The sequence below is a fragment of the Chiloscyllium plagiosum genome, chromosome 5 (assembly GCF_004010195.1).
Source record: "Chiloscyllium plagiosum isolate BGI_BamShark_2017 chromosome 5, ASM401019v2, whole genome shotgun sequence".
NCBI classification, from domain to species: Eukaryota; Metazoa; Chordata; class Chondrichthyes; order Orectolobiformes; family Hemiscylliidae; genus Chiloscyllium; species Chiloscyllium plagiosum.
In genome coordinates this window covers 121143317-121165630 of record NC_057714.1, presented here as the reverse complement: position 1 = coordinate 121165630, position 22314 = coordinate 121143317, and the positions used below count along the sequence as shown (strand labels likewise).

Genomic DNA, 22314 nt, shown 5'->3' with positions numbered 1-22314 from the left:
GCCGGGAGGGAACTTCCCTGGGCAGCACGCTCTTCCTCTTTTAGATTTAATTTGAATGGATCGACTGGCATTTACCAATTCTTGTATGGAAAGACGTTGATCAATAAATAGCAAGAAATGGCAGCCTGTCCGGTGCCAATTCGAGGGTTCATTTCCAGGTTTAGTGGGAACTTTAGTGCTCCAAGAGCATGCATCAACCATCTCCAAGTTTAATACATCTCTGTCTCTAACCAGGAACAGATGTACATTATCTGACATGTCTGCAGTGGTTAGAATGTGCAGTTATAGGCTGTGTGCACAGAAAGCTGTGAATATTGGCAAGATTGCAAATTAATTATCAGTATTTAAGCATAAACTGTAACCACAACCACTTACAGGGGATCAGAAAGTTTAAATATAGAAAAGAACGTCAACCAGTTATTTTCATTTTCACAGGCTTGCTGGCAGGATTTTGCCCAATCCTGGTTGCCCCTGAGAAGGTGATGGTGAGCTGCCTTCTGGAAATGTTGCAGTCCGCTTGGTGTGGATACACACACTTTAGGTGCTGTTAGGGACAGAGGTCCAGAATTGTGACTCAGTGACACTGGAGGGCCAGCAAAATATGTCAAAGGCAGGATGGTGGGTGGCCGGGAGGGGGACTGTGTCAGGGCCAATGCTCGCATGTATCTGCTGCCCTCGTCCTTCTAGATGGCAGAGATCACGTGAAAAGCGTTATTGATGAACCCTCGGTGAATATTTGCAGTGGTCCTTGTAGATGGTAGACACTGCTGTGACTGAGTGCCAGTGGTGGGAGGGGGAAGTGGGTGTACTGCCAATTAGCAGGCCACCTTGCCCTGGATGGTGTCAAGCTTCTTGAGTGTTGTTGGAGCTGCCCCCATCCAGGCAAGTGGGGTGTATTCCATCACACTGCTGACCATTGCTCTGCAGATAGTGGATAGGCTCTGGACAGTCAGAAAGAATGGATTCCTAGCCTCTGACCTGCTCTTGTAGCCACTGTTTATTTGGCTGGTCCGGTTCAGTTTCTAGTTCAGGATGTTGATTTTGGGGGGAATTCAGTGATGGTATTGTTCAGGCAAAAGCTAATATCACTGGTTCAGTTATCTCTTGTTGGAGACTGTCATTTTAATGTTGAGTCATGAGGGCTGTATTAGATTAGATTACTTTAGATTAGATTACTTAGTGTGGAAACAGGCCCTTCGGCCCAACAAGTCCACATTGACCCTCCGAAGAGCAACCCACCCAGACCCATTCCCCTACATTTACCCTTTCACCTAACACTACGGGCAATTTAGCATGGCCAATTCACCTGACCTGCACATTTTTGGACTGTGAGAGGAAATCGGAGCACCCGGAGGAAACCCACGCAGACACGGGGAGAATGTGCAAACTCCACACAGACAGTCGCCTGAGGCGGGAACTGAACCCGGGTCTCTGGCGCTGTGAGGCAGCAGTGCTCACCACTGTGAAAACACTGGTACAAAACACAAAGTCAGCAGCAAGTATTTTCGAATCAGCTTTAGATATCAAACTGAAACCAGATCTTCCGTTTTATTTGGGGGTTTGGGGAGGGAGAGTTAATCACTGGAGCAGAGAACCAGTTTGTGTGGGTTTCACAGTCAGAAGGCGTCCAGGCCTCTTCACGCATCAGAACCTTCATTCAAATGAAGGTGACAGCTGCCATCATACAGTCATAACATCAGAGATTTCCAGCACTTAAAAGTCTCTTCGACCCATTGTGTCTAAGCCTGGCATCAAACGTTCACCCACTTTAGGCCCATTTTCCAGCACTAGGTTTATAGCCTTGTGTGCAATGGAATTTCAAGTGGTCATCTGAATACCTCCTAAATGCCGTCAGGTTTCCTGTCTCTATCACTGTTTCAGGCAGTGAGTTCGAGATACCCACAACCCTCAGCGAGAAACATGTCCCTCAAATCCCCTGGAAACCCCCTGCACCTTCCCTTAAAACTGTATCCCCTGGTTATTCACCCCGTGTTAAATGGGAGAAGCTTCAGCTTATTTACCCCGTTGATGACGTCAGCATTTTGTTAACTTCAACCAGGTTCCCACACCCCCCCCTCAGCCTTGTCTGCTCTAAGGAAAACAATCCAAGCCTATTTAGTCTTACTCCATAGTTGAATTATTCCAGTGCATGCAATATTCTGCTGAACCTCCTCTGCACCCTCTCTAGTGCAACCACATTCTCCCTCTAGTGTGGCGACCAGAACAGCACAGTGGGTGACTAATATTACATACAGCTCCATCATAACCTCCTTATTCTGAATCACCAGTGAAATGTTTCCTCGCTCCCTAGCTGTTGAGGGATATATTTCAATTGTAAAGTTATTCCTTTGATAGGAACAGTACAAAATGCTTTTTGGCAGCATTTTCCAATTCATACTCCACTTGCCCAGCAGCGTGCAGCAGGATGGTGGGGGGTTGGAATATCTCTCCTGTATATCTCAATGATCACTGACTCTGACTCCCTGCCCCTGCTGATTCCATCCAAACAGAAACGAGATGGTCAGCTGTGTCACAGAATACAGGACTGCAGGGAAATTCACCCATCCCCTCGAATGTACAGCTAAATGGGTGAGTGAACTGAGATCTTAATCATAACTCAAGCATTAGGAAGGTACGAGGACAGGGAACCCAGGCCCCTAAGACCAAGATGAGGAGAATCAAATTTACTCAAAAGGCTGTGAATCTTGGAGGCCTATGTCAGTGAACAGGTCAGAGGCGAGGAATCCTGCAGCGAGTAACTCACCTCCTGACTCCCCAAAGCCTGTCCACCAGCTACAAGGCACAAGTCAGGAGTGTGATGGAATACTCCCCACTTGCCTGGATGGGTGCAGCCCCGATAACACTCAATAAGCTTGACACCATCCAGGACAAAGCAGCCCGCTTGCTTGGCACCATATCCACAAACATCCACTCCCTCCCACCACTGACGCTCAGTAGTAGCAGTGTGTACTATCTATAAAACACACTGCAGCAATTCACCAAAGATCCTTCAAGACAATCTTCCAATCCACCACCACTTTGATCTAGAAGGACAAGGGAACACCACCCCCTGCAAAGTTCCATCCAAGCCACTCACCGTCCATACATGGAAATATATCACCATTCCTTCAGTGTCACTGGGTCAGAATCCTGGAATTCCTTCCCTCAGGCATTGTGGGTCAACCCACAGCACATGAACTGAAGCTGTTCAAGAAGACAGCTCACCCCCCACCTTCTCAAGGGGCAACTAGGGATGAACAATAAATGCTGGCCCAGCCAGTAATGCCCACATTCTGTGAACTGAGATAGACTTAATCCTGGATACTAAGATATTCTGGCAAAGCCGAGTTGAGATTGATCAGCCCAAGATGGGCAGCACAGTGGCTCAATGGTAGCACTGCTACCTCACAGCGGCAGGGACCTCGGGTTCGATTCCAGCCTCAGGCGACTGTGTAGAGGTTGCATAGTCTCCCTGTGTCAGTACAGGTTTGGTGGATTGGCCATGCTAAATTGCCCATAGTGTGCAGGCTAGGTGGATTAGCCATGGGAAACACAGGGTCAGAGTAGCGGGGTGGGTCTGGGTGGATGTTCTTTGGAGGGTTGGTGTGGGCTGATTGGCCTATTTCCACACTGTAGGGATTCTTTGTGTTGAATGTGAGGGTGGGTGGAAGGGTGGCTGCTGTATAACATACTCCGAGATTCTCTGTACTCCTGCACCTAGCTCAACAGTATCCTGTAGTAAAGGAAGGTTTGGCTGACTGCTTTGAGAACGATTGCTGTGATGGCCAAAGGAATTTTTTTAATCGATGGTTATCGACTGTGCAGGTTCGAACCTCAGTGAAAGCACAGACTCAGGCAGGCCAGTAGACAGAAGAGAAACAAGCTCCCACTGCCAAGGTGTTGTTCCCAACTTCAGCACTTGCTGCATTTTGTGGCCAACTGGATGATTTTGAATGGTCAGCATCAGGATGTGAGAAATGCAGCGGATAATTCATGCATAGCAAGATCCCACCAACATCAATGACCAAATCATGATCTCTTGTGGCGTTGGATTGACGGGATATCTTTTAGACAGGACGCTGATGAGAACTCCCCTGCCAAGGGGTCTCTCAGGTCAAGCTGCAAGGGGGGTAGATGGGGCCGTATGGGGAAGGGGGTGGGACAGAGACTGGCAACGGATGGTGTTGCAGTTGGGCAGCACTCCAGATGACTCTCAGGATCCCAGAGATGTATTCCAGGGACTCTTGGCAGGGAGCAGGGCTAATGTGGTTGCAGAGAGAGGTGAGGATTTCAGCTACTTTATCCGAGGGGGCTTCAGATACCCCAGACACAACCCGATGGATTGTTCTCTGAACAAGTTCGGGAACGAGTCTCCAAATCCTCCTGCCTCCTCTCCTTTCCCTTCAAAATCTCCATGCACACAGATACACATGTGTGGTCTCCCTGAATGAGGGACCAGACGTAGTTGGGAGGAATGATCAGATGGGGCATTGCCCATAGGAGAGAGCTGGGTTGTGACTCTGCCAAATCACCACAGGCCGATGGTGGGTAGGTCGAAGAGGAGGGGGCTGCTCTGATTGCAGACTTTACCAGACAGGACCAGGTCTGGCCAAACCGCTTACAAATATCAGCTGTTGCTAACGGAGCCATCGCAAAGACAGAATCACACCGAGCTCCACGCCTGCGGCTCCTCTAACACCGCACACTCAGTCCAGGATATCACATCACCTTTCCAGTCCCTCTGGGCTATCCCCTCGTCCTCTGTGCCCATGTTCTCTCCCGCCCTCGCTGCTCTTCAGTAACTCTTCCTTTTCCTTTGCAATTCGCTGCTGCTCTTCCTCATGCTGCAGCTTTAGCTTCCCTTCAATCTCCTCAGGAATCTCCACCTCCAGCAGATTCTCCATTCCAGGCTCAGGTTCATCTGAGATCAGCACCTGAGTAAAGGGAACAGCATCGCTGGGTATTAACCATCTGGGACAATTCTAAATATTTGACCATTGATCATTTATTGCCCAATCTGAAATAGCTGTGAGATGGTGAGTGAGCTGCTCCCTTGAACTGCTACAGTCCACTGGGTGTAAGGACAGTGTTGTTACAGAGAAAGCTCCGAGACTGATGCAGCCACCAGTAAGAAATGTCTATCTATTTCCACGTCAACATTTGCAGAGAGGGATTTGTGTTTCCTGGTGCATGAATTGCACTATGCGAGTAATTATGAACTTATTGCAAGGGGAATTCAATGCAAGGGTATACTTTAGTTATACAGGCAGAAAGCTGGAAGAACACAGCAAGCCAGGCAGCATCAGGAGGTGGAGAAGGCAATGTTTTGGCTGTAGCCCTTCTTCAGGACTGGGGGTGGGTGTAAGGGGAGCCATGCCCAGGTGACTCAGAGGTTAGCACTGCTGCATCACAGCCCCAAGGACCTGTGTTCAATTCCAGCCTCGGGCGACTCTGTGTACAGTTTGCACATTCTCCCCGTGTCTGCGTGGGTTTCCTCTCAATGCAAAGATGCGCAGTCTAGGTGAATCAACCATGCTAAATTGACTGTAATGTTCAGGGATGTGTAGGTTAGGTGCATTACTCTACATTAGGTGCAATGTAGAGTAATAGGGTTGGGGAATGGGCCTGGGTGGGTTACTCTCTGGAGGGTCAGTGTGGACTTGTTGGGCCCAAGGGCCTGTTTCCACACTGTAGGGATTCTACGGATTCTAAAAACATTGACTTCTCCATCTCCTGATGCTGCCTGGCTCGTTGTGTTCTTCCAGCCCCCTGCTTATCTACCTTGGATTCCAGCATCTGCAGTCTTTTTGTCTCTAATTTAGTTATAAAGGACATGATTGAGATCACATCTGGAATACTTAAGGAGGGATGTAACTGCATTCAAAGCAGTTCAGTGAAAGTTCACCAGACAGATACCTGGAATGAGAGCATTGTCTTGTCGGGAAATGTTAGACAGGCCAGGCTTGCATCCACTGGAGGTTAAAGGAATCAGAGGGCGACTTGATTGAACATAATATCCTGAATTGACTTAACAGGGTAGATGTGGAGACACTGTTTCCTCTTGTGAGAGAATCAAGAACTAGGAGTTGCTTTTTAAAAGGTAAGGGGTTGCCTGGTCAGGTCCAAGCCCCCAACAACCCACCCTCCCGTCCTAGCACCTTCCCCTACCACCGCAGGAATTGCAAAACCTGCGCCCACACCTCCTCCCTCACCTCCATCCAAGGCCCTAAAGGAGCCTTCCACATCCATTAAAGTTTCACCTGCACATCCACACACATTGTATTCATTGCTCCCCATGTGGTCTCCTCTATATTGGGCAGAGCACTTTAGGGAACATCTCCGGGGCACCCGCACCAATCAACCCCACCGCCCTGTGGCCCAACATTTCAACTCCCCCTCCCACTCTGCCGAGAACATGCAGGTCCTGGGCGTCCTCCATCGTCACTCTCTCACCACCCAACACCTGGAGGAAGAACGCCTCGCCTTCCGCCTCAAGAGCTTTCAACCCCAGGGCTTCAATGTGGATTTCACCAATTTCCTCATTTCCCCTCCCCTGACCTTACTCCAGCTCCAACCTTCCAGCTCAGCACCATCCTCATGACCTGTCCCACCTGTCAATCTTCCTTTCCACCTATCCGCTCCACCCTCCTCTTCGACCTATCACCTTTACCCCCACCTCCATCTACCTACTGCACTCTCAACCACTTTCCCCCCAGCCCCATCCCCCTCCCATTTATCTCCCCACTCCCGAGGCTCCTAGCCTCATTCCTGATGAAGGGTTTTTGCCCGAAATGTCGATTTTCCTGCTCCTCGGATGCTGCCTGACCTGCTGTGCTTTTCCAGCATCACTCTAATCTTGATTGCTGTCTGTCTAGTCTGGGGACTAGCTCTCCCAATTTCAGCACAAGTGCCAAGGCGTTAGTAAGGATGATTTGGCAGGGTTCAAGAGGCCTGACACTGCTGTTAGATTGGCTGCCTAGGCCGATTCTGTGTGGTCTGTCCAGTTTTCGGTTTGGCCTTTGCAGTGGGTCAATACAGGTGATGGTGTGCTGAACCACGTCAGAGGGCAGTAAAGAGTTAACCACATTGCTGTGGGTCAAATTACCCACATTTAGGCCAGACCAAATAACGGGGCAAACCTTTCCCCGTAAAGGGGCATGAGTGAACCAACTGACTTTTTATACCAATAGTTACAAGGCCACTGTAAGACTAATTTCTTGTCCGTGGGGGATCTGGATTACTAGTCCAGTGATGTACTGCTCCAGCAACAGTCGTCCCAAAGAACATCTACCTTGGCTGCACCTTCCCACGGTATCTCCATACCCCACTTAGTGCCCAAATATCTATTAACCTCAGTCTTGAACATGCTCAACCACTGAGAAGGCAGAATCTTCCAGGTCGTAGAGGTGTACAGCACAGAAACAAAACCCTTCAATCCAACCCTCTCTAGGTCAGAGAATTCCAAAGATCCATCACCCTGCGAGTGAAGAAATTCCTCATTTCCTTCGTGCCTCTTATTCCGAGGCTGTATTCCCTGGCTCTGGACCTGCTATAAAGGGAATAATCCTTCCTGCATCGACCCTATCACAGGGTCTGGAAGAAACCTTTTTATGTTCAAACGAGATCAGCTCTCATTCTTTGGGAGTACAAGCCCAATCTCCTTGGTCACTCTGCTGCCCTCCCTCTTTGGTAAATATCTCCTTCCTAAGGCAAAGGGATCAAACATCTTTATAGCATCCACCGTTTTGAACCACTTTGGTATTTTCCATGTTTCTGATGGCTGCAGCCACCTTGCACCTAGTGAAGTCACACAAACAGGAATGAGCAAAGTGATCAGACTTACTCTGAGTGAGGCAGCTGAGTGTTTCCCAGAGCGTCGAGAAAAACTCACATGCTCCTGTTCAAAATGAAGAGGAGACATGTACCAAGAGGCTCCTGAGTCCCAGGTGAGAGAGATACGTACAAAGCCTTGGGTGAAGCAACCAAATGGCAAACTCTGGTTCCAGTCAACACCACCAGGTCAGGAGAGAGAGGGAGTGAGAAAGGGGAAAGGGGAGGGAGGGAAGGGGGGATGGACTGAAGAACAGCAGGGTTGGAGCAGGAATGGAGGAGTGTCTGTGTGGGCAGAAGGGAGCGGAACGAGAAGTAGGGGGGGGAGGGGGGGGGGGGGGGGAGGACACAAACATTCTGTGAGGTGCTGTCAAAGACCTACCTCAATCAGCTTCTCACATGCGGCAGCAACATCGGGCTCAGTCTCCCACTTGTGGTACTCTCGCAGGATAAGGTAGGTCTTCTTTTCCCTCACCACCTCACGCCCACTTCTTGTTGCCATCAGCTACAAATGAAAGTGAGATTTAACCGGAGATACTGTTCCAAGACCACAGTTTTTATTGATCATGTGGAAGAATAAACTTGATCATTGAAATTGTACAGTTGAGGGGAGTGAATTATTACTCTTTTTGAGCAAAGCATCAAACATACCCAGGACACGTACAGTACAATGTTAAATACAGAGTAAAGCTTTCTCTACAAGTTTAAACTGGAAGTACAGCTCCCTGTACACTGCCCCCATCAAACACTCCCAAGACAGGTACAGCATAGGGTTCAATATAGAGTGAAGGTTCCACAACAGTGTCCTCATCAAACACTCCCAGGGCAGAGACAGCACTGGGTAGATACAGAGTAAAGCTCCCTCTACATTGTCTCCATCAAACACTCCCAGTACAGGGACAGCACACGGTTAGATACAGAGTAAAACTCCTCTACACCATTCCCCATCAAACACACCCAGTACAGGGACAGCACGGAGTTAGATACAGAGTAAAGCTCTTTCTATACTGTGGTAAAAACAATGACTGCAGATGCTGGATACCAGATTCTGGATTAATGGTGCTGGAAAAGCACAGCAGTTCAAGCAGCATCCGAGGAGCAGAAAAATCGACATTTCGGGCAAAAGCCCTTCCCCATCAAACACTCCCAGTACAGGGACAACACACGGTTAGATACAGAGTAAAGTTCCCTCTACACCATCCCTATCAAACACTCCCAGGGCAGGGATGGCAAGGGGTAGATGGAAACAAAAAAACAGAAATTGCAAAAACCAGAAAACTCAGCAGCACCTGTGAAGAGAAAGCAGAGTGAACATTTTGGGTCCAGTGATCCTACAAGGGGATGTGATCCCTGTCATGTTTGTCTTGTCTATCTCCACACCCACATGAAACACCACATCCCTGCCCTATGCTTTGAAAACACTAGATCAGTAAGAGACAGCACACTCAAGAGTCTCTGAATTGGTTACCACCTTAGTGGTGATGGTGACAAAATTGAACGACATGAGTTCAAATCCCATCTTGGTAACTGATGGGATTGGTTTTAATTCATTCATGGAGGGAGGGCTTGGCTGGCTGGGCCAGCATTTATTGTCCATCCCTAATCGTCCAGAGGGCAGTTAAAAGTCAGCCACATTGCTGTGGGTCTGGAGTCACATGCAGGCCAGACCAGGTATGGATGGCAGTTCCCTTCCCTAAAGGACATGAGTGAACCAGATGGGGTTTTCTGAAGTAGACAATGGATTCATAGTCATTGTTTGACTCTTAATTCCAGAGTTTTAAAATTAAATTCAAATTCCACATCTGCCATGGCTGGATTTGAACTCAGGTCCCCCTGGGTCTCTGGATTAACAGTCCAGCGACGATACCACTAGGCCATGGTTTCCACTGATCACAACATTTGAATTCAATTCATTAATCTGGAATATAAAGCTAATCCCAGCAACAGATGACCACAAAACAATCCTCGAATGCTGCTTTTAAAATCTCTCCCATCTGCTATTCTGAGGTATTTCTTAATCTACCTGTTCAGAGATACTAGGAGAAAGTGAGGACTGCAGATGCTGGAGATCAGAGTCAAAAGCACAGCCGGTCAGGCAGCATCTGAAGAGCAGGAGCTCATCATCAGGAATGTGGGGGGATGGGGGAAAAGGGGCTGAGAGATAAATGGGAGGGGGGAAGGTAGCTGTGAATATGCTAGGTAGATGAAGGTCCGACTTGATAGTGATAGGTCGGAGTGGAGGGTGGAGTAGATAGGTGGGAAGGAAGATGGGCAGGTAGGGCAGTTCAAGAGGGTGGTGCCAAGTTGCAGGGTTTGATTTGGGATAAGGTGAGGGGAGGGGACTTGAGAACACTGGTGAAGTCAACATTGATGCTGTAAAGTTGAAGGGTCCCAATGCAGAAAATGAGGCATTCTTCCTCCAGTCATCAGGTGGCTAGGATTTGGCGGTGAAGGAGGCCCAGGACTTGCATGTCCTTGGTGGAGTGGGAGAGGGAGTTAAAGTGTTTGGCCGCAGGGCAGTGGGGTTGTTTGGTGTGTGTGTCCCAGAGATGTTCTCTGAAACATTCTGCAAGTTGGAGTCCTGGCTCCCCAACGTAGAGGAGACCATGTCAAGAGGTATTGACACAGTAGATGAGGTCAGAGATACTGTTACACACCTCTGGAGCAGGTAGGACTTGTTGAACCTCCTGGATCAGAGGCAGGGCCACTGCCACTGTACCACAACCGCCCTCCGCTGCCACCCTTACCCTGAAGGAGTTTCCACAGCAATGTGATTGACTCAATAACAGATGGGAAACAAATGCCCACATCCCATGGAAAGAACTGTGTTTTCTCGACATTCACTTGCCTGTGAAACATTTGGGAACGTCCTGAGAGCGTTATGACCATGACATGCACACAGGCGTTTCCTTCAGTACCAGGAGAAAGTGAGGCCTGCAGATGCTGGAGAGTGTGGCGCTGGAAAAACACAGCAGGTCAGGCAGTCTCAGAGGAGCAGGAGAATCGACGTTTTGGGCATAAGACCTTCATCAGGAAGAGGCGTGTGGGCCGGGGGGGGGGCGGTCGGGGTGGCTGAGCCTGAAACGTTGATTCTCTGCTCCTCGGATGCTGCTTTCCTTTGGTACCTCCTGCCCAGTGGGCACCTACCAGGTTGATGGCCTCCAGCAGCATTTTACGGATGTCTGGGTCCTTCTCACGTTGCTTGTCCTCAGGGAGATACTGGAGATCTACAGGAAGGCCTGCATCAGAAGACAAGAGACAGACACTAAGTATTCAGCAACAAGATGTGAGCTATCATTGACCAACTAACAATGCAATCCACTCCGGAAAACAGACTCAAGGAGGACACTTCAAATGATGTTAGTTAACCACAGTCACCATGTCTCCCCTCTCACAATCCCGCATGTACAGCCTCACCTCTCAATATGACCCCACCCCATACCCAACCACCATGTGTTTAAAACAGATACAGCCTGCCTTCCCCAATCAGCCTCCACACAGAGAAACTCTCCATACTCCATCATTTAAACCTTTACACTGCTCCGCGCAAACCCCCTCCACCCCCAGGGCTGGTGGAGTACAAAATCTCTCAGAGCCCTGTGGCACAACCCTGAGCCTGATTGCTGGGTTCAGGTCCAGAGCTGTGTCATAACGGGATAATGGGAAAACATCTGGAGCTTCACAGAGAAGAAATGTCCATGTGCCCCAGTGATGTGTCAGACTTACCCGAATCTAGGAGGAAAATAAAATCTGTCCAACCTGGGAATGCTCTTTGGACAGCTCCAGAGAACCTCTGCTTCCCACAGAATGGAAATTCCAAAATCTACAGTGCTGAAGCCACGGATCCCGGTGCTTTTCCCACATTCTCCATCCATCTTACCCACTGATCCCTGTGCTTTTCCCACATTCCTTGTCCATCCTTACCCACTGATCCCTGTCGTTTCCCACATTCCCCGTCCATCCTTACCCACGGATCCCTGTGCCTTTCCCACATTCCCCGTCTATCCTTACCCACTGATCCCTGTACCTTTCCCACATTCCCCGTCCATCCTTACCCACGGATCCCTGTATGTTTCCCACATTCCTGTTCCTCCTTACCCACTGATCCCGGTACCTTTCCCACAACGGATCCCGGTGCTTTTCCCACATTCTCCATCCATCTTACCCACTGATCCCTGTGCTTTTCCCACATTCCCTGTCCATCCTTACCCACTGATCCCTGTCGTTTCCCACATTCCCCGTCCATCCTTACCCACTGATCCCTGTGCTTTTCCCACATTCCCTGTCCATCCTTACCCACTGATCCCTGTCGTTTCCCACATTCCCCGTCCATCCTTACCCACTGATCCCTGTGCTTTTCCCACATTCCCTGTCCATCCTTACCCACTGATCCCTGTCGTTTCCCACATTCCCCGTCCATCCTTACCCACTGATCCCTGTGCTTTTCCCACATTCCCTGTCCATCCTTACCCACTGATCCCTGTCGTTTCCCACATTCCCCGTCCATCCTTACCCACTGATCCCTGTGCTTTTCCCACATTCCCTGTCCATCCTTACCCACTGATCCCTGTCGTTTCCCACATTCCCCGTCCATCCTTACCCACTGATCCCTGTGCTTTTCCCACATTCCCTGTCCATCCTTACCCACTGATCCCTGTCGTTTCCCACATTCCCCGTCCATCCTTACCCACTGATCCCTGTGCTTTTCCCACATTCCCTGTCCATCCTTACCCACTGATCCCTGTCGTTTCCCACATTCCCCGTCCATCCTTACCCACTGATCCCTGTGCTTTTCCCACATTCCCTGTCCATCCTTACCCACTGATCCCTGTCGTTTCCCACATTCCCCGTCCATCCTTACCCACTGATCCCTGTGCTTTTCCCACATTCCCTGTCCATCCTTACCCACTGATCCCTGTCGTTTCCCACATTCCCCGTCCATCCTTACCCACTGATCCCTGTGCTTTTCCCACATTCCCTGTCCATCCTTACCCACTGATCCCTGTCGTTTCCCACATTCCCCGTCCATCCTTACCCACTGATCCCTGTGCTTTTCCCACATTCCTTGTCCATCCTTACCCACTGATCCCTGTCTTTTCCCACATTCCCCGTCCATCCTTACCCACTGATCCCTGTGCATTTCCCACATTCCCCGTCCATCCTTACCCACTGATCCCGGTGCTTTTCCCACATTCCCCGTCCATCCTTACCCACTGATCCCTGTACCATTCCCACATTCTCCATCCATCCTTACCCACTGATCCCTGTGCTTTTCCCACATTCCCTGTCCATCCTTACCCACTGATCCCTGTGCCTTTCCCACATTCCCTGTCCATCCTTACCCACTGATCCCTGTGCTTTTCCTACATTCCCCGTCACTCCTTAGCCAGTGATCCCTGTGCCTTTCCCACATTTCTGTGCCATTCCCACATTCCTGTCCATCCTTACCCACTGATCCCTGTACCTTTCCCACATTCTCCGTCCATCCTTACCCACTGATCCCTGTACCTTTCCCACATTCCCTGTCCATCCTTACCCACTGATCCCCATGCCGTTCCCACATTCCCTGTCCTTCCTTTACCACATTTCCTGATCCTTCTCACCTTCCATTTCATCCTCGCTCAGTTCCTCAGGGCCAGCCAATGGCAGCAGCAGGTAAGGGAGGATGTCAACTTCATTGCTCAGCAACCATTGATGATGTGCTGTGGAGACGAGATGAAGACAGACAGGTTGAGTGAGAGCAGCTAGAATGGGCCCAATGGACTCCCTCGACACTATAACAATCCTGTGACTCTTCCCCGGTGACAGCAATATAGCTTCTTACAGGACACAAACATCTAGGTCCCACCACCACCAGTAAATTCAGATCAGCACCCACCCACCGTCACCCCACCTACAATGGGAGGAGGCAAATCTCTCAAACATGGAAGACAGCATTGTCAACATCACAGGACTCCCTCCATGCTGCACACTCACTGACCTGCACCTCCTGCACAGAGCTCAGGTGTGGAAGAACGTCAGATCAGAAAGAGGCAACTGAGCCACCTCAGCCACAGCTTTGGTTGAAGTATGCAGTCTCCACAACTCTCTTTTAACAGCTAACGGACTGGTGCAGAGCCAACAACCTGTCTCTGAAGGTGGACAAAACGAAAGAGATGGTTGTCGACTTCAGGAGGGCATGAGTGACCACTCTCCGTTGGACATCAACAGCTCCCCCGTGGAGATGGTGAAGAGCACCAAATTTCTTGGCATACACCTGGCAGAGAATCTCACCCTGGTCCCTCAACATCAGCTACATAACCAAGAAAGCCCAGCAGTGTCTCTACTTTCTGCACAGGCCGAGGAAAGACACCCTTCCACCCCCCCATCCTCACCACACTCCACAGAGGGTTCATTGAGAGTACCCTGAGCTGCTGCATCACTGCCTGGTTCAGGAATTGCACTGTCTTGGATCGTCAGACCCTACAGCGGATAGTGAGGACAGCTGAGAGGATCATCGGGGTCTCTCTCCCCTCCATTACAGACATTTACACCACACGCTGCATCCGAAAGGCTAAGAGCATTGTGGAAGACCCCACACACCCCCCACTCAAACTCTTCTCCTTCCTGCCATCTGGCAGAAGACACCGGAGCATTCGGTCTCTCACGGCCAGACTGTGCAACAGGTTCATCCCCCAAGCCATCAGGCTCCTTAACACTGTACAATCAGACTCTCTTCCATCTGAAATTCTTTGTACGACTTCGAATTGCTGCTAGAACAATGTCCATTAATTATCATTGTTTTATTACACTGTAATGTGCGTGCTTTGCGCTTCTTATTCACTTTATGTCGCCTTTTGTATGGTCAATGATTTGGAGGAGCCGGTGTTGGACTGGGGTGGACAAAGATAAAAATCACACAACACCAGGTTATAGTCTGACAGGTTTATTTGGAAGCACTAGCTTTCGGAGCGCAACCCCTTTGTCATGTGATCCTTCAACCACCTGATAGAGGAGCGTTGCTCCGAAAGCTAGTGCCTCCAAATAAACCTGTTGGACTATAACCTGTTGTTGTGTGGTTTTTAATTTTGTATGATTGTGTAGTTTGGTGCTGTCCATTTAGCATCTTGGTCCTGGAGGAACGCTGTCTCGTTTTTTTACTGTATCAGTTGTATATGGTAGAAATGACAAATAAAAGTTACTCTCATCTACTCTTCTCCCTGCCCTACACATGTCCCCCAGATCCAGTCAGCTCCAATCAGTGGGTGAGCCACTCACAGTAATCAAAGCAGCAATTGCGGAGTGTGCCCACGACCCCTCCTCGGCGAACACTCGAGGCCTCGTACTGGGTGTAAGGGAGAAGTCGCTGAACAACACACCTGTAGGACAGGGAACAAATCACACAGATTGACCATCACCAATAACAGCTCACTCCACACTTGTCTTCATTGCTCAAACCATTGAGTATAGAAGTTGGGACGTCATATATTAAACTTGTACAGGACATTAATTAGGCCACTTCTGGACTACTGTGTCCACTTCTGGGCACTTTAAATTATAGAGGATGCCAAAACATTTTACCAGGATGTTGCCTGAAATAGAGGACTGAAGTTATATGGAGAGGTTAGATAAGTGGGACCTTTTTCACTGGAACATAGGAGACTATGGAGTGACTTTACAGAGGTCTGTAAAATCATGATGGGCATGGATAAGGTGAATAGCAAAGGTCTTTTCTCTCGGGTTGGTGAGTGGCATAATTTTAAAGTGAGCGGAGAAAGATTTAAAGGAGACCTGAGGGGCGATGCTTTCGCACAGAGCGGAATTCACACATGGAATGAACTGCCAGAGGAAATAGTAGATGCAGGTACAGTCACAACATTTGAAAGACGCTTGGCAGGTACATGAATAGGAAAAGTTTAGAAGGATATGGGTGAAATACAAGCAAATGGGACTAGTTCAGTTTGGGAAGTTTTGTGGGCGTGGACGAGTTGGACCGAAGGGTCTGTTTCTGTGCTGTATGACTCTACGGGTCCATGTGTTTGACAAAAGGAGAGCCAGCAGTTGTGATCTATTTGGATTTCCAGAAGGCCACTGACAAGGTTACAGGAGGCTGTGAAATAAGATCAGAGCCCACGGTGTTAGGGACAAGGTACTGGCATGGAACGATGATTGTCTGCCTGGTAGAGGGCAGAGAGTGGGGACAAAGGGGTCTTTTTCAGGATGGCAGCCAGTGACAAGATGAGTACGACAGGGGTCAGTGTTGGGACCATATACATTATTCATTAAAGATCGGATGAAGGAATTGAGGGCAATGTTGTGAAGTTTACAGAGGACACAAAGATACCTGGAGGGACAGGTAATGTTGAGGAGGTGGGAAGCTGCAGAAGGATTTGGACATGCGAGCAGAGTGGAAAAGATAGCGTACAATATTGGAAAAGGTGAGGTTGGTAAGAAGAAGAGCTGTAGACTATTTTCTAAACAGAGAAAGACTCTGGAAATCTGAAGCACAAAGGGACTTGAGTATCCTAGTTCAGAATTCAGTTAAGGTTAACCTGCAGTTTAGTTGGTAGTTAGGAAGGTAAATACAACGTTAACATTCATTTCAAGAGGGCTGGAATACAAGAGCAAAAATATACTGCTGAGGCTGTACAAAGCTCTGGTCAGACTGCATTTGGAATATTGTGAGCAGCTATTTCTTCAGCCTGAGGGTGGGGAATCTGTGGAACTCATTGCCACAGAGGGCTGTGTATTTAAGACATAGATAGACAGATTCTTGATGAAGGATCAAGGTTACAGGAAGAAGGCAGGAGAATGGGGTTGAGAAACCTATCAGTCATGATCAAATGGTGGAGGACATCTGATGGACCTAGTGGCCTAACTCTGTTCTTATGTCAAAGAGTGTGCATCCGAGGAGCAGGAGAATCGACGTTTCAGGCATAAACCCTTTATCAAGAATGAAGAGCTTCCTGATGAACAGCTTATGCTCAAAACATCAAATCAAATACTCCACAGATGCTGCCTGACCGGCTGTGCTTTTCCAGCATCCCACACTTCGACTCTGATCTCCAGCATCTGCAGTCCTCACTTTCTCCTGAGACAGAGTTTGAACTTTGAACCCTGCAGTGCATCAGGAAGCCACTGCAGTAAATCTCCTCTGCACCCTCTCAGAGGCTTGACCTCCTCAAGCATGGAGCCCAGAGCTGGGACATACAGCACTCCAGTTGAGAACTCAGTCATAGAGATGTACACTCGGAAACAGACCCTTCGGTTCAACCCGTCCATGTCGACCAGATATCCCAACCCAATCTAGTCCCACCTGCCAGCACCCGGCCCATATCCCTCCAAACCTTTCCTATTCATATACCCATCCAAATTCCTTTTAAGTGTTTATCCTATCCATGCCCCTCATAATTTTGCAAATCTCGATAAGGTCACCCCTCAGCCTCCGACACTCTGGGGAAAACAGCCCCAGCCTGTTCAGCCTCTCCCTATAGCTCAAACCCTCCAACCCTGGCAACAACCTTGTAAATCTTTTCTGAATCCTTTCAAGTTTCACAACAGCTTTCCGATAGGAAGGAGACCAGAATTGCACGCAATATTCCAACAGTGGCCTAACCAATGTCCTGTACAGCAGCAACATGACCTCCCAACTCCTGTACTCAATACTCTGACCAATAAAAGAAAGCATACCAAACGCCTTCTTCACTATTCTATCTACCTGTGAGTCCACTTTCAAGGAGCAATGAACCTGCACTCCAAGGTCTCTTTGTTCAGCAACACTCCCTAGGACCTTACCATTAAGTGTATAAGTCCTGCTAAGATTTGCTTTCCCCGGAGCACCCGGAGGAAACCCACGCAGACACGGGGAGAACGTGCAAACTCCACACAGTCAGTCGTCTGAGGTGGGAATTGAACCCGGGTCTCCGGCGCTGTGAGGCAGCAGTGCTAACCACTGTGCCACCGTGCCGCCCACAAAACTAACTGTACCTCTTATGCTCGCATCCAAATCATTTATATAAATGATAACAAGTAGAGAACCCAGCACCGATCAATGTGGCACTCCACTGGTCACAGGCCTCCAGTCTAAAAAACAACCCTCCACCACCACATTCTGTCTTCTACCTTTGAGCCAATTCTGTATGCAAATGGCTAGTTCTCCCTGTATTCCATGAGATCTAACCTTACTAATCAGTCTCCCATGGGGAACCTTGTTCAATGCCTTATTGAAGTCCACATAGATCACATCAACTCTCTGCCCTCATCAATCCTCTTTGTTACTTCTTCAAAAAACACGATCCAAGTTTTTTTAGATTTTTTTTAGATTATTTACAGTGTGGAAACAGGCCATTCGGCCCAACAAGTCCACACCGACCTGCCGAGGTGCAAGCCACCCAGACCCATTCCCCTACATTTACCCCTTCATCTAACACTACGGGCAATTTAGCGTGGCCAATTCACCTAACCTGTACGTTTTTGGACTGTGGGAGGAATCTGGAGCACCCGGAGGAAACCCACGCAGACACGGGGAGAATGTGCAAACTCCACACAGTCAGTTGCCTGAGGCGGGAATTGAACTCGGGTCTTTGGCGCTGTGAGGCAGCAATGCTAACCACTGTGCCACCGTGCCGTCCACAAAATCCCACAATGACCGAGATCAGCATCTAGGTCCAGGAATGTTGATAGAGGGAAACCCAGGAGACTGGGGAGAAAACATCCTTGATTAGATTAGATTCCAGAGTGTGGAAACAGGCCCTTCAGCCCAACCAGTCTACATTGACCCTCTGAAGAGTAACCCACCCAGACCCATTTCCCTCTCACTAATGCACCTAACACTATGGGCAAATTAATATGGCCAATTCACCTAACCTGCACATCTTTGGACTGTGGGAGGAAACCGGAGCAAACTCCACACAGACGGTCACCCGAGGCTGGAATCGAACCTGGGACCCTGGTGCTGTGAGGCAGCAGTGCTAACCCCTGAGCCACCGTGCGACCCCATCCTATGATATGAGATATGATTTCCCATGCACAAAGCCATGTTGACTATCCCTAATCAGTCCTTGTCTTTCCAAATACATGTACATCCTGTCCCTCAGAATACCCTCCAACAACTTGCCCACTACCGAGGTCAGGCTCACTGGTCTATAGTTCCCTGGCTTGTCCTTACCACCCTTCTTAAACAGTGGCACCATGTTAGCCAACCTTCAGTCTTCCAGCACCTCACCTGTGACTATCGATGATACAAATATCTCAACAAGAGGCCCAGCAATCACTTCCCTAGCTTCCCACAGAGTTCTCGGTTACACCTGATCAGGTCCTGGGGGTTTATCCACTTTTATGCATTTCAAGACATCCAGCAATTCCTTCGCTGTGACAGGGAAATTTTCAAGATGTCACCATCAATTTCCCCATATTCTATATCTTTCATGTCCTTTTCTACAGTAAACACTGATGCAAAATATTCATTTAGTATCTCTCCTGCGGCTCCACACAAAGGCCTCCTTGCTGATCTTTGAGGGGCCCTATTCTCTCCCTAGTCATCCTTTTGTCCTTAATATATTTATAAAAACCCTTTGTATTCTCCTTAACTCTATTTGCCAAAGCTATCTCATGTCCCCTTTTTGCCCTCCTGATTTCCCTCTGAGGTATACCCCTACTGCCTTTATACTCTTCTCAGGATTGATTCGATTTATTCTGTCAATATCTGACATATGCTTCCTTCTTTTTCTTAACCAAACTCTCAATTCCTTTAGTCATCCAGCATTTCCTCCACCTACTGAACAATGTTTTAAAAGAACTAGCATTATTTATTGCTTTTTCTACACTATGCCTCCAAGAATCCTATTTGCATTCTTAACGGTCTTATCAACTTGTCCTGTCAGCATCAGATTTACTTATGGTCGAGAGTGTGGTGCTAGAAAAGCCTTCCTGATGAAGGGCTTTTGCTCGAAACGTCAGTTTTCCTGCTCCTCGGAAGCTGCCTGACCTGCTGTGCTTTTCCAGCACCACACTCTCGAGTCTAATTTCCAGCATCTATAGTCCTCACTTTCGCCTATCAGATTTACTTATGTGAGCCCCAGTCTCCTGGGCCCTGTTTACAATGATACTGTTTTGTTCACAATGTTATTAGTCAGAACTAGTTTGCAGTTATAAAGAGTGAGCCAGACCTGTCTTTATCCAGTATGAACTGCCTGGCTTCTGGCAATTGGGTTAAGTTGGACAGCAACGGCCCCAAGTAGTGGAGTTCCATATTTTCATTGTAACTGTCTGTGCAGAAGATGTCCACAATTTTCGCCAAGCCGGGGCCCTCATTCTGAATGGCATGGAACACGTCAGCACAAGTGCGCTTCTCCCGGGTGAGGTTGGACAAGATGGAGCAGATCTGGTCAGAGAAGTCATACCCAGGGTCCAAGAGGTTGGGCAGGAGCGTGGAAACGAGGCGGACATCCTGGATTAGGGTTTGGTGTATCGTCTCATCAGCGGACAGGTTGACCAGGGCAAAATAGCAGTCCTTCGCCACAGCCCGGGAGGGGTCCTTGGTGAGCATCAGCAAAGCCCGCAGGATGTCCATGCTCTGTCCTAGTAAGCTGCGGCCGTCGTTACTCCCAGTCAATCCCAGCACACACTCAGTGGCCTGGCCTTTAACATCCAGCCGGGTGTCAAGTGTCAGAAATCCCAGCAGCTCCTGCATTTGTTCTTCATTCAGCATGGCGACTGTGTCCAACCACTCAGACCCTGGCAGAGAAACACAGAACAATAAATTAGACATTGAAAAGGTGTTTTAAAAAATTCTCAAGGTCAGGTTCGTAGGAGAGTAGTCTGACACAGAACAAACGACCAAGAGGCGAGTCTGCTAGAATATGAGCATTTTATTCCCCGCAGCGTCGCCACAACCAGGTCTCATACTTACAACGGGTCTGGCTTATACTCACTCTACATGTTACCAGAACTGGGAGCCGTCAGTTCTCGTAGAGCGGTTGCCAACAACCCACGCTCGGCGGTTAAACGTAACCCCGGAGCAGACTCACCGAACTGGAGACTTTTCCAGCTGATATACTCTTTTCCAGATATAAACATTCATGTGAACAGCAGAGCAAGGCTAAAAAACACATTCCATTCTGGTTACATACAGATAAGAAGATTCACACGGGACTAAGCAACACCTCCATTCCGGTTAGATTCACACATGTATTGGGACATAATTTTTAACCGTTTCACCACATTCCACTGCTTGGCCCAATACATGTGTTACATTATGATCCACACATGTATTGGGACATAATTTTTAACCGTTTCACCACATTCCACTGCTTGGCCCAATACATGTGTTACATTATGATCCACACATGTATTGGGACATAATTTTTAACCGTTTCACCACATTCCACTGCTTGGCCCAATACATGTGTTACATTATGCAATTCGTTTCAGTTAATTTCAGTTCAGTCAATTCAGTGTAGGTCAATTCAGCTCAGTTCAGGTCTGTTCAGTACAATTCAATTGTGTTCAATTCAGTTCCGTCCATTTCAATTCAATTTAGCTCAGTTCCATTTTGTTCCGTTCAATTTGATTCACTTCAGTTCAATTCAGTTCAGTTCCACTCAGTTCAGTTCAGTTCAATCCCATTCAATTCTGTTAACTCCACTTCAGCCTTTTGGACATGCCCACATCCTCCGCTGTACCCCAGGCAAGGGGTTCTTCGGCAGGACTGGGATCCTTTCTCAAACAAACTGCCACGTACATGCCCACATCCATGCCATCCCGGGACGGTCGGGACCTCCACAGTTTGTTCTTCTGGTTTCTTAGTCTTTTTCCAAAACATTGTTCTGTATCAAAATCTCTCCTCAATTGCGATTGACCCTGCTCGACTACGCCAAATGTTTTAAAAAATTCTCAAGGTCAGGTTCGTAGGAGAGTAGTCTGACACAGAACAAACGACCAAGAGGCGAGACTGCTAGAATATGGGCATTTTATTCCCCGCAGCGTCGCACAACGGGTCTGGCTTATACTCACTCTACATGTTACAAAAACTGGGAGCCGTCAGTTCTCGTAGAGCGGTTGCCAACAACCCACGCTCGGCGGTTAAACGTAACCCCGGAGCAGACTCACCGAACTGGAGACTTTTCCAGCTGATATACTCTTTTCCAGATATAAACATTCATGTGAACAGCAGAGCAAGGCTAAAAAACACATTCCATTCTGGTTACATACAGATAAGAAGATTCACACGGGACTAAGCAACACCTCCATTCCGGTTAGATTCACACATGTATTGGGACATAATTTTACACCACATTCCACTGCTTGGCCCAATACATGTGTTACATTATGATTCACACATGTATTGGGACATAATTTTACACCACATTCCACTGCTTGGCCCAATACATGTGTTACATTATGATTCACACATGTATTGGGACATAATTTTACACCACATTCCACTGCTTGGCCCAATACATGTGTTACATTATGATTCACACATGTATTGGGACATAATTTTAC

The 22314-nt window shown here is 48.4% G+C and overlaps 1 protein-coding gene across 5 annotated transcripts; it reads right to left on the bottom strand.

Moving 5' to 3' along the window:
• Positions 1-3777: 3777 nt before the first annotated feature.
• On the bottom strand, positions 3778-21951 carry hgh1 (HGH1 homolog (S. cerevisiae)). 5 transcript variants are annotated; one of them, XM_043690945.1, is made up of 7 exons: positions 21919-21951; positions 19977-20544; positions 15088-15188; positions 13434-13532; positions 10978-11069; positions 8213-8335; positions 3778-4934 (listed from the first exon to the last, which is right to left on the bottom strand). In XM_043690945.1, exons 2-7 carry the CDS (start codon positions 20516-20518, stop codon positions 4725-4727), a joined length of 1167 nt encoding a protein of 388 aa, XP_043546880.1. In that variant the 5' UTR covers positions 20519-20544; positions 21919-21951; the 3' UTR covers positions 3778-4724. The 5 variants fall into 5 exon arrangements, with proteins under 5 accessions (XP_043546880.1, XP_043546882.1, XP_043546881.1 ...); XM_043690947.1 differs by lacking the exon at positions 21919-21951 and adding an exon at positions 21823-21834; XM_043690946.1 differs by lacking the exon at positions 21919-21951 and adding an exon at positions 20838-20841.
• Positions 21952-22314: the final 363 nt, after the last annotated feature.